General features: G+C 41.4%; 1 protein-coding gene across 1 annotated transcript; it reads right to left on the reverse strand.

Moving 5' to 3' along the window:
• Nucleotides 1-9,752: 9,752 nt before the first annotated feature.
• LOC147452490 (uncharacterized) lies at nucleotides 9,753-11,186 on the reverse strand. The gene has a single exon (XM_086518954.1). The coding sequence runs from the start codon at nucleotides 10,996-10,998 to the stop codon at nucleotides 10,006-10,008; it is 993 nt and encodes a 330-aa protein (XP_086375080.1). The 5' UTR covers nucleotides 10,999-11,186; the 3' UTR covers nucleotides 9,753-10,005.
• Nucleotides 11,187-11,396: the final 210 nt, after the last annotated feature.

Genomic DNA, 11,396 nt, shown 5'->3' on the forward strand with positions numbered 1-11,396 from the left:
ACATTTGTTGTAAAGACTTTTTGACACTATATTTATTTTAGAACCATGGTCAATTAAGGAAACAAATGGTTCTTCAAGATCACCTAGCTTGATCAATGTCTCTATAGTAGCCCGTGCCCAATGGATTCTAGAATAGTGGCTCCTAGGAATACTTTGAGATTCTTCCCAATCATCAACAAATTTCACTTGCCTTACATTCCAAGAAGACTAGTAGCATCCCACCATAGCTTCATCACCTTCTTTAGCATGCACCTGTACTCCTTGCGTCCTCACTGTATTGCCTTCAACTTGTGGGCCAACAGACTCTCCAAGTATTTGATTCTTTCTCTTGATGATGTCGATAATGTTTTCATGGATCCACGCTTGGCTATGCCAAGCACCTCACACAAAGTAAAATCAACCTTGCTATTCAAAATACTCTCCTCTAGAACTTTCTTCAAGTCTATAGCAAGCTCAATGTCAGATTGTAGTTTGTAAGATGGTCCTTTTGGCTTACCTTTTGTTGGCTCCGTTTTCTTTCCTATTGTAGATTCCTCCATGGTCACTTCTGGTGAAGGTGACTCCTTTGTTGATGGTGCTTTCAAAGGTGATGCATCATTCCTCCCTCGACTTCTTGAAGCTCTTTTTGAAGGCCCTTTATCACCATTTTCATGCCTACGCTTATCTTCTACAATGGCTTCATGGCTTTGGCAGTTTGTAATGTAGGCATGGACAGACATTGAATCCACTGGATCACTCCACCCTATTTCTAGTTGTAGGCAATCACCTGCTTCATGTAGAATCTCTTTTGTAAGCTTTCCCTTTTTAGCTAATTCCATGAAATTTGGCCAAAGTCAATCATGATGATGACTCATCTCTTCATCACTAAGATGCTCAATTTTACTCCATAAGTAGTTTCCTGAACTAAAGATGTGGCATGGTTAGTTTCCATATCTTCAACTAAGGTTTGCATTCCCCCCTTCCCAAAGTTAGTTCTCAAGGGTAGACCTGTCTCTCTTAAGTGGATTTTACCATCCTCAAAAAAGACAACATCTTTTGTCAAAGCATCACTAAAACTATCACAATCCCTTCTTACATGGTCTGTACTATCACACCAAATACATCTATTAACAAAACCTTCTTTGGGCTGTTGTCTTTGCCTAGGAAGTGGCCCTGATGGTTGGCCTTTTTCTTCAAGCTTTGCAAGATTCACCTTCAAGTCACACATTCCCTTCACAAGCTCATTTAGGATGGACTCATCAAACTTAGGAGCGATAAAAGTAGGCTTTACCATTTTGTCAGAAGTTGAGGTGGAAGGACTTGTAGTGTTTACTACCATCTTGTCCCTTCTTGTTTGTCGTTTGGCAAGCAGTGAGATAGCACCTTCAACCTCATTCCAATCAGTCTTTAGTCCTTGCTCAGCATCTTGAAACTCTATACCCGTAGCTTGTAAGAAAAGATATGTCTTCTCTGCATCTAGTGTGGCCCTTTTTGTCCTCTTGTGTTGTACATAGCGCCACTCAAATTCCCTAAGTAGCTCCGTTATTGATAGTCCTTGCTTTGTCTTGACTACCCATTCTAAGAATATCCTTTTTGTCACTCTCTCAGAGTCCTCCATGAAATATTCCTCCTTTAAATCTACTTTGAGTGCTTCCCAATTTCTCTCATGCCCATCTTTAATTCCCCTAACATGTTCCCTAATTTTTGGAGCAACAACTAGCTCAAAGCTTTGAATCATCTCACCTTCTGACACATGATGCAACTCTATCTCCTTCACATACTCGCATAAGTACTTGGTTACATCTTTACCATTGAACTGATCCATTCTGTTTAAGATCGCTCGTATGGATTTGTTTGCTAAAATCTCCCTTCTTTCAGTGGCAAATTGTTGTTGCATGAACATTGCAAATGCTTGAAACATTTGCATTGTTGGTCTATCAAAATGCATACCATGTTGCTCAACATGATCACCCATGGTTACCCTGAAACTCTCACCTTGGTAGATTCAAATTGGGCTCACCAAAAATATGTCGAGAAATTTGTGGTCTTACTAGGAAAGCACAGGGCTTTTGGCTGTGAGAGTTTGTAAGAGACATCCAAAAACTATATGAAGGAGTTAAACCATAGATTCCATGAAGTCTAGGGTTTGTAAGTACGTGGAATCAAAGAATCCCCACTCTTTCTCTCTTGCACTCACACACACGAAGAAAGAACACAAAAGAGAATATCAAGAAAACACAAAGATGAAAACATCAAGGCTATGGTCATATCGTATCATGGGTAATGTGAAAGGGTTAATAGATGAGTTAATGGTGTTCAATATTTTCCGACCAAACAAGCCAAAGAGAAACACTATAGTTGTTGAAAGTGTATTTTACGGCTAATCCATATGTTAATTGCAATGGATTGCACAGAATGGAAGCGATAGAAATTCACATCATGTGGATTATTCATCTATGATAACTCTAGTATGTGAAAAATTTAGATATGAGAGAAGTGAAGAGAAGAGATGTTTCCGTCCCAAGCCCTATTCTTGCCCATAGGCAATAAGGATACTTCAGGGAGAGATGTACCTGTAGAAAGGTGTTAGAATTTGTAGAAAGAATGAATTTCTAAGGGTGAAAGAGATAGGTTTGGTTAGAGAGGGAGATGAAATTAGAGATATATGTTAGATTAGAGCTGGAAAATAAAAAAACAATAAATCAATAAAATATCAAAGTAGAACACATCCTACTTGACAAACCCTTCGGGAGTTATTCACCATTTTTATGGAAAGAGAAGAAGAGGGAAGACTTCAAGCCTTGATTGATGCACCAAGTTCAAGTCCTTCTTTGATTAGAGCTTATATTCCAAGGATAGCTTACAAAATTGGCTAGTCTTTCTCTAGGAGTAAGTGTAGGCTTAGGCTTATGTTTATGGTTTAAGTAAAATCAGGCATTACTACTCTCACTCCCTCATGAATGGTTTTCAAGGAAGAGAAGGTCCCCTTTTATAGGTGAAGGGAACCCCTAAGGGTTACACAAGAAAGAGAAGAGCCAGTGTGAACGAACTGGTAAATTTTGAAATGAGCTATCTCCACATGATGTGGGTAGATTAGGGTCCACCATTTTGATCATATCTCCTCAACCGTGGATCCAAATAAAGAAATAAAAATAGGAGCAAAAATTTCAGAATAGGGTATAGTTTTGGCAGCAAAAGTCTTCTTGTGGTCCCCTTAGCCTAGAATTTCATTTGATTCCAATGGACACCTCATGCAATATGAAAGCATGACATTGCTGTGAAAAAGTTTTGTAATCATGCTTGTAATAATGCATTAAAATAGGTATATCTTTGAGAATCATGCAAGCTAGTGTTCCAATAGGATTTGATTCCTTCCTAGTAGCTTTTAAAAAGAAATATAAGAAAAATATGAAAAATACATAAAATATATATATATATTGAAAGTTAACTTAAAGAGGCGGAGCTATTGACGCTTTTCCCATAGTACTTTTTGATGGTAAAGTAAGAATATATTACCCTTGAGATAAATAATAAGATGAGATAGAAAGTTTATTATTATACTTATATATGCATATGTACATTATACAAAATATACTTATGTATTTAAAAAGTCACAAGATAGATCTTGTAGCACTTATTCCGACTATATATGTATGTGTCACAGCACCACAACGTACTAGATGCAGCTGTTCAAATAGATAGGAAAAGCATAATAGATGCATGTATCTCCACCATTCAAATAGAGTGGAACACAATATTGAATGCCATCAAACAAATGATGGAAGAACAAGGTTGCATCCAGCATTCAAACGTAAACCATCTGGAAATTGAATTGCAACAAGCTAGGAGCAAAGCTAAAGAATACAAGTAGGAAACTTTGCACCTCAATAATGAGGTTCTCACAAATGAAAATTTAATAGGAAAAGGATGAACAAATTATGAAATGTAATATGGTTAGCTATCATGAGCATGCTACTTTCAAGTGCCCCTGCACCCCAACACGATTTGATTGCTATAAGGAGTGCTTGATTACATATTTACTCCTAATGATGTGATGATCAATCCTTAAACACAACAGCTTACTATCATGAATGTTTATAGATTAGGGCTATAACAAGATATGCTTCTGGGAAATTGACCTTCATACAAATGTATGAAGGATATCATACTTGAGGTGCATGATCTACTCAATAAAATGCATACTTCTTGGATAATTTTAAATCAAAAACTAAAAATATTGCACGAGAACAATGCATCCAATACCAGGGGACCAAAGAGAAGGATGAGTCTGAGGGATTAGGAGACAACTTTAAAAAGTCTACTTCATATGGTCAATTTTTTTTGAAGATGTTGATTTAGGAGAATCAGGTTGTTTTCTTTTATGGCTAGTACTTGCATCACTTATGTCATAATCTCTTGTAATCCTCTTACCTACAGGCATGACCATAGCTCCCGAATCGTCCTCTTTCTTCTCCAAACGGATTATTCTTACCACCTTTGTTTTTCTCTTCTCTTTAGCTGTCAAACCACTTGGCTCTGCTTCCCTTTTAATCTCAATACCATAATCTTGAGCTCAAGAAGAAATTTTTGAAGGAAGAGGAAACATGTCACCACACATTCTCTTTGGCTTGTCACATTGAGGGCTTTTATGAACCCATTCACCACAATTGTAACATTGAAACATATCCCCTCTTCCAACCATGCCTCTTCCTCTACCACCTGTAAACCCCTATGTACTTCCATAGCCACATCCATAGATCCATAGTTTTGACCTCTTCCAAATTCCATCATATGCACACTAAGATTCTTCATAAGAACTACATCCTCTTGCATCTCCTTGCAATAAGCACTCAGATCATGAGAAGCTTGTTGATTATAACCTGGCTCCTTAATGAGGACCCTTGGTTTCTCTATAGCTTTCACTTCAACCTTTGGCTCCACATTGATTCCAAGTTGATGAAGATGCTCTGCTTTCCGCTCTTTATTCTTCTCAATTTTAACTGCCTCCTCAAAGGTCCTTGGCTACTTAATCTCTACCTTCAAGCATAGACTACTCCTCAAACTTGCAAGAAACCTATCCTTCTTCAACATGGATGGAGGAATTTCAGCCCCCAAAGATGTACGCCACTTTGTCCATAACGCATTGAAAGCCTTCACAAAGTCTTCTATGGTCTGGCCTTCACCCTATATCAACCCTTGAATAGACTGCCATACCTTTTGTGGGTCTTCCACATGTTGGAAGTGTGTAAGAAAATCATGACTTACCATTTCATAAGTCATAACTTGAGGAGGTTGTACTGATTGTAGCTCCTTTTCGTAGCCTTCCAACCATTCCCTAGCATCTCCCTTCAAATAGAAGTAGAAGATTCATAGCACCAACATTGGGTCTTGCTTCTCAGCACAAGAAGGCAAGCAAACTCCATTCTCTCAATGAAACCTTTGGCACTTCCATTTGATTTCCCACTAAATATGTAAAACTAAACGCAATGTCTTCTAGAACCTGTAAACTGAAGGTAACTTGAAGCAATTCCTCGGTGGCGGGGCACCAAAACACTATTGGGAAACAAGCAAACTGGAACACCTCTATAGTGATGTCACTCAAGAGCATTGAAAGAGAACTACAAGAACACCAAAAGCTTTGGGAAAACCCTTTGAAACACTACTAATCCAACAAGAGTAGTCCCCTTGGAAATTTACTGGTCGTCGCCCACCCAAGAGAAGACTATGTCACATAGGAGCAAAACCCTGTCAAAGCACATATTTACAACACACGGTGACTAATGCATATGAATACAATGACCTACCCTTTCAAAATTGAACATAAAAATCCCACAACTTCAACATCAATTCCACAATTCATAGATACATGCCCTCCCAATCTGTCTGCACACAATTTTCCACTAGGTTGCCATAGCCATAACCTTGTAGAGAACTAATGGTAACCTGAAGATCACAACTCCAATTGGGGCACTTCAAAGATTGAGAGAAATCTTGAAAAATGACTGGTGAAAATATGAAGATGGCCAAAATTGAATCTACACGCCGCTACATGCAAAATTGACGCGAACGGAGAGTTGTCTCGACACGACTACACGTAGAGTAGGCAAGGCGAGGGCAAAAACTGCAACAGAAACCATCAAGGAGCCACAACAAGCTCAAACCTGTAATTTTGATGGATTTTTAAAAAATTTTATATGAGTTTAATTTATATACAAGTCTCCCTTCAAAAACCTCACTCATGGGCACTTACATTAGCCCGACAGCTAGTGCTATACTAGTGACTTGCCCTGCATGTACATGTGCTTGATAAATAAAGATAAAAACCTCACAAAAGGAAATACCACACACACTTTTGACATCGGGCGTCATGTTTGTATGTACAGACTTACAAAAAATGGAGTGTCAGAAATGTGTCCAACAATGTATGGTCAGATTTAATATGTCAACCAAGTTCAAAAGATATGTTGCGAGCATATGTGGGCAATACCATACAGATATGTTAATAATTGATTACCAATATGATTGGAAGGCACATGAGCGCTAATGAGAAATGTTGTCAGGTCATTTTCAAGGGCTGGGCGGAGGTCTTTTTGCGAATTCTAGAACACTCAAATTTTTTGAAGCCTAGCCCCACTACTACTTTATCTCCATGACATTTTGGAGCACTTCTAGTAGGATCAATGTCCTACAAATTAGAACTTCCATTACACTCTCACATCCATCCGGTATTTCATGTAAGGCATTTATGGAAACACTTAGAATAGGATGACTATCTTGTGGACCAAGATGTCTTAGTCCACTAATTGGACCTTCGAGTCTACTATATCTATATTTACATAAAACAATCATGGATTTTCATAGGTTATGGACACAACATCATGCTTATTGCTAAGTATTAGTCAAGTGAAAAGACACACATGAAGAAGGTGCCACTCGAGAAAACCGAAGTGTTGTTAAGAAGAAATTCCTCGCTTTTGTTTTCGCGGAAAAAAAATCTTTTCCAAGAGAGGAGCACAAGGGGTCCTATAAGGACAAGGTTGGCTAAGAGCCACATGCATGATATGCATGGCAAGGAGCAGGCCCTTGTAATTAGGCCGACGAGGTCTACTAAAAGGAGTGAGATGGGAGGAGATCCAAATACTAGTATCCAAGATCTTCTTCTTTTTCTTTGCAAAACTCATAATTGTGAGTGGATAGTATTAAGAACATCAGAAATATACACCAACCTCGAGCTCAGACCGAGCCTTGAGGGTCAAAGGATTACAAGTTTTCTGCTTGACAGAGAAACCACAACTACTCCTAGGCTTTACTCATTACAAGATGTCATCATGACATGTATTGTTCTAGACCAGTCCTCTGAGGCTTGTTTGCCTTCGATCATGTGGATTATGACTCTGCTCTCTTGTATGATTTCACAAATGCTTGCCACAACCAGATCCCCCCCAAACATGCTGCGGTTCCTTGCTTGCCACATATGGTGAAAGAAGTAGTACCTGATTACTTGAGTGTAGACAAGAAGAACAGGATTTTCCAACCTGTTACTACCAAAGAACAGATCAATCATTAAGAACTTATTTTGCCATGTCCTTTGAATCCACTTGCATATTTTCCCAGCCATGCTGTTGATTGCCTCGCATCCCATGAAAAGGTGGGCTAGGTATTCACTAGCTATTTTGCACGACGAGCAACGATCGGACCCAATTCCTCTTTCTTGTATCTTTACGCCCGTCGAAAGAGCACCCCACATCACTTTCCACAGAAATATCTTCATAAACTGAGGCCACCTTGGCTTCCAGATGTTCTCCATGACTCCCTCCCATCGTTTTTCCGTCGAGTGCCTCTTCCATAATGTGTTGAGGGGGCTACACCAATTAGCCTCGTGCATTAGTGCATGGTAAATGCCTTTAGTATGTGGTTTCCAAAAGAGGCTACTCCTGGGCCATCTCCAAGCGTCCCATTCAAAGTTGGATTCACAAATTGGCATCACCACCTTATCAAGCTCTTTCATCACCTTGTAGACTAGTAAGATCTCAAAGTCATTCAGTTGAAATTGGATGGCTAAAGAGTCACCAGTTTTCCAGCACTTATTGTTGCCATCCCAGGATTGCTCTAGTCGAACGAGCCCCTTATTATTCACATTCGTGGCCATTTCTATCCAATAGGGGCTTTGCGGCGGGCCCAATATTTTAGAGAGCCAAGGGGACCAGTGCAAAATGGAGTTCTTAAAGTATCTGGTTGCTTCCCCCCATTCCAAAACCTCAGCTGCTCTTTTTCACTTCCTCATCAATTCCCCTGAGAGTCCACCAAATCTAAGATAAGATCACTTCGAGGCGAGAAGTTTGTCGTGCATCACATCCCCCTTCCACTTTCCCCCTTTTGATCCCAGTTTTACTGCATCAAGCATTTCCTTGATCACGATAGCCCAAGCTTGGTCCCGTTTAGCCAATGAGACCAGAAATTTGGCACAAAGGGCCTCAACATGGGATACAGGGTTAAGAATGATGAGCCCTCCTTGGTCTACCGAGTGAGAAACTACCTCCCATCTAGCCCACTGCCATGGCCAGGAGGTTTTCATATTGTTCTTCCAAAGAAACCTTTTCACTGATTTTAAGAATTCTTTCCAGTTACACTTAGCCATCTTGAGCACGGGGCTGAGGAAAGCAATATACAAGATCATAAAAGCATTAATCACTCTAATCCGGCTTTGGAAGGGGAGGAGAACAAACTCCCATCTTCTCATTTTTGAGTTTATTTTTTCAAGGACCCATTGAAATCTTTGCCTGTGGGTTACGTCCACCCCTACGGGGCCTCCCAAGTGTCTGAATACACTCCCTTTTGAGATAATCTCTCCTGTCCAGACTGCAAGGTCAAAAGACTCATTCTCTGACATGGAGATAACTAGTACTCAAGGTCTTACAAAGAGGCCCTGAAACTCCTTTACATATTTTAGAAAAGACAAAGCAAGTTATTGCAAAACCACGTTTGGGTTTGCTTTTGGTGGCAACAATTATCCAGCGGGTTAGAAGTATCTTGGATAATTAGGTCTCCCCAATCTTGAAAAATTTAAAAGGTATTCCTAATTCAAAGATTCCCTCAATAACAACAAAAATGATGTGTTACTCTATAGCACGCAGCAACACTGGCAATGACGAAAAGTAGGGGGTACCAGCTAGAGGAAATTATATAAAAAAAGAATAAAGTCAGATGCAATTTTGGATGTAAGCAATAAAGTGTCTAATGGCGAAGAATTGAGGGCAGTCATCGTTTACCAAAGATTAGAGAGGGCATGTGTGCACGCAAGCAGTGGATGCATGCCGCTAACTCACCGACAGAGGCATGGGTACTAGCTCCTCGAGGGTGCAGGACAGGAGGTTTTGCTTCTTATATGGGAGGGCAACAATGGGGACACCGTCTTCAAAGAGGCGCCTTGGTTAGCTTATATGGGTTTACTGCATTTGTAAATGCCATGGATTGATTATTGTTGCCTCCTAGTTTTACTTTGGCGTCATTGTGGAACAAGGGAACCTCCAAAGATTGCATGAAATATAAAGAGAAACAAGCTAGTAGGACACTACAACAAAGGAGCTAGCTTGGTTGGTTGAGCACTCGACCACCGTGACCCAAGTCATAGGTTCAAGTGCGGCCAAGTGACCCTAGTAGCGTTCACGGATGTTTGTATTGCCTCACATTGGAAATGTGTGATTTGGTATAAAAAAGAAAATAGACATCAATATCATTTTGGAGGAAATTGAGTATTATAAGCTCAAAGGTCGTCATCCCACAACAACACTTCTTACTTGTATTTACAAGAGAAAATGGAAGATCTCTAGGGGATTCATCTCCCCAAGCTTCACTATGTGCACAAAACTACAATGGAAGTGCTATATTTTATGCCCTTAAGTTTCACATGTGTACAAACGTGCAATAAGGAGCTAAGGTTTTGTGTGCACAAGTTTGGGGGCAATGAATCAAAAAAGGACTATAGTGACTTTACAAGAAGATTGTGTGTGTGTGTTTTGGAGGAGATTAAGAGGAGGAAGAAGGAAAATGAGGGAAGAGAGCGGCCGAGCTATTTCGAGCGGAGCTATCTCTAGCGGAGCTAGCTGTTGCAGAGCTATCTCTCGCGTCGTCTGCCACATCATCAGCCACATCGTCATGCCACATTTCCGAAGTAAGTGTGATGTGGCGAAGAGCAGATGACGTGGAGGGGAGAGTATCAGATGCAGAATGGGGATCACGTGTCATAGTTGGATGGAGGCCACGTGGCGGAATATGGAAGGATGCTGAATTCTTCTTGCTGCTGGTTTTCTTCAGGAGGCTGATTCTGCAAATGGGGCAGGTGGTGTGCGAGAAGAGCCACATGTCGATGCAGGCGCTGTGGAAAGCATGGCCGCACTCCGGTAGCGCCTTCATCTCCTCCCCCTCCTCGAACTCGCTCAAGCACACGGCGCACTCCTGCTTCGCCGCCGTGGCTGCCCCCGCTTCTACATCAGACTCGCCTTCCTTGCAGTGCCTCGTCGTTGCCTCGTACCGCACCGTCGGCAAGCTCTGCACAACCCATGGCTCCAGCCCTCCTCCTCTTGCCTGTTCCAATTCCCCCTCCCCTCCTTCATTTCCCCGTCTCCGCAGGCAGCACGCCGGCAGCGTGACATAGTGCGCGCAGATGCCGAGCAGAAGGATTGCGAAAAATAGTGCAGCAATGAGGATTGTCATTCTCTGATACGGCTGGTCGAACCCCCTGTTGAATCCATAGGGCGGACTAGTGCTGGCGTTGGAGGCAGATCTGATGCTGATCTGAGGAGGTGCGGTGATGTGGACGGTTGTGTCCAAGTTGCTGCCATTAGAGGGGGCAAATGCTGGATGCTGTGATGGGGATGGCGAGATGTCTGAAGCGGCAACATCGATGAATGCAGACGAGACGAGGGCGAGGGCAATGAGCAGGAGGAGAGGGAACCATGCATCCATCCATTGGGCAGTCACAAGTGGTGCTGAGAATGGATCAACGATTCCTCTGTACATGATCTAGCTCTTAAGTTTCTCATGAGATACAATCAATGAGGCGTCTGTGTGTGTGTGTGTGTGTGTGTGTGAGAGAGAGAGAGAGAGAGAGAGAGAGAGAGAGAGAGATTCCTCTTCCCTAATGAGAAGCCCTTAAATGTGTCATACGACGGTAATGTCAACGTTTGTGAGATGATCATGCCAAAGAGGATAGCCTTCACCCCATTGTTTAGACTCGTGTTTGCCTTCCTATCACGCGCTTTATGCGCCCCAAGGACTACTAAAAACCAAAGTACATGATGAGGAAGAATAATAGAATACGCTTGGCAAGCAAATGCTTATGGTTGAGTTCAATTATAACTCGATCATGAGCTCAAGCACGCACAAGGCACTCCCACATGAAGTGTTGACTCTTGCCC

The sequence above is a fragment of the Adiantum capillus-veneris genome, chromosome 8, assembly GCF_014529385.1.
Source record: "Adiantum capillus-veneris isolate H3 chromosome 8, ASM1452938v2, whole genome shotgun sequence".
In the NCBI taxonomy this organism is placed as follows: Eukaryota; Viridiplantae; Streptophyta; class Polypodiopsida; order Polypodiales; family Pteridaceae; genus Adiantum; species Adiantum capillus-veneris.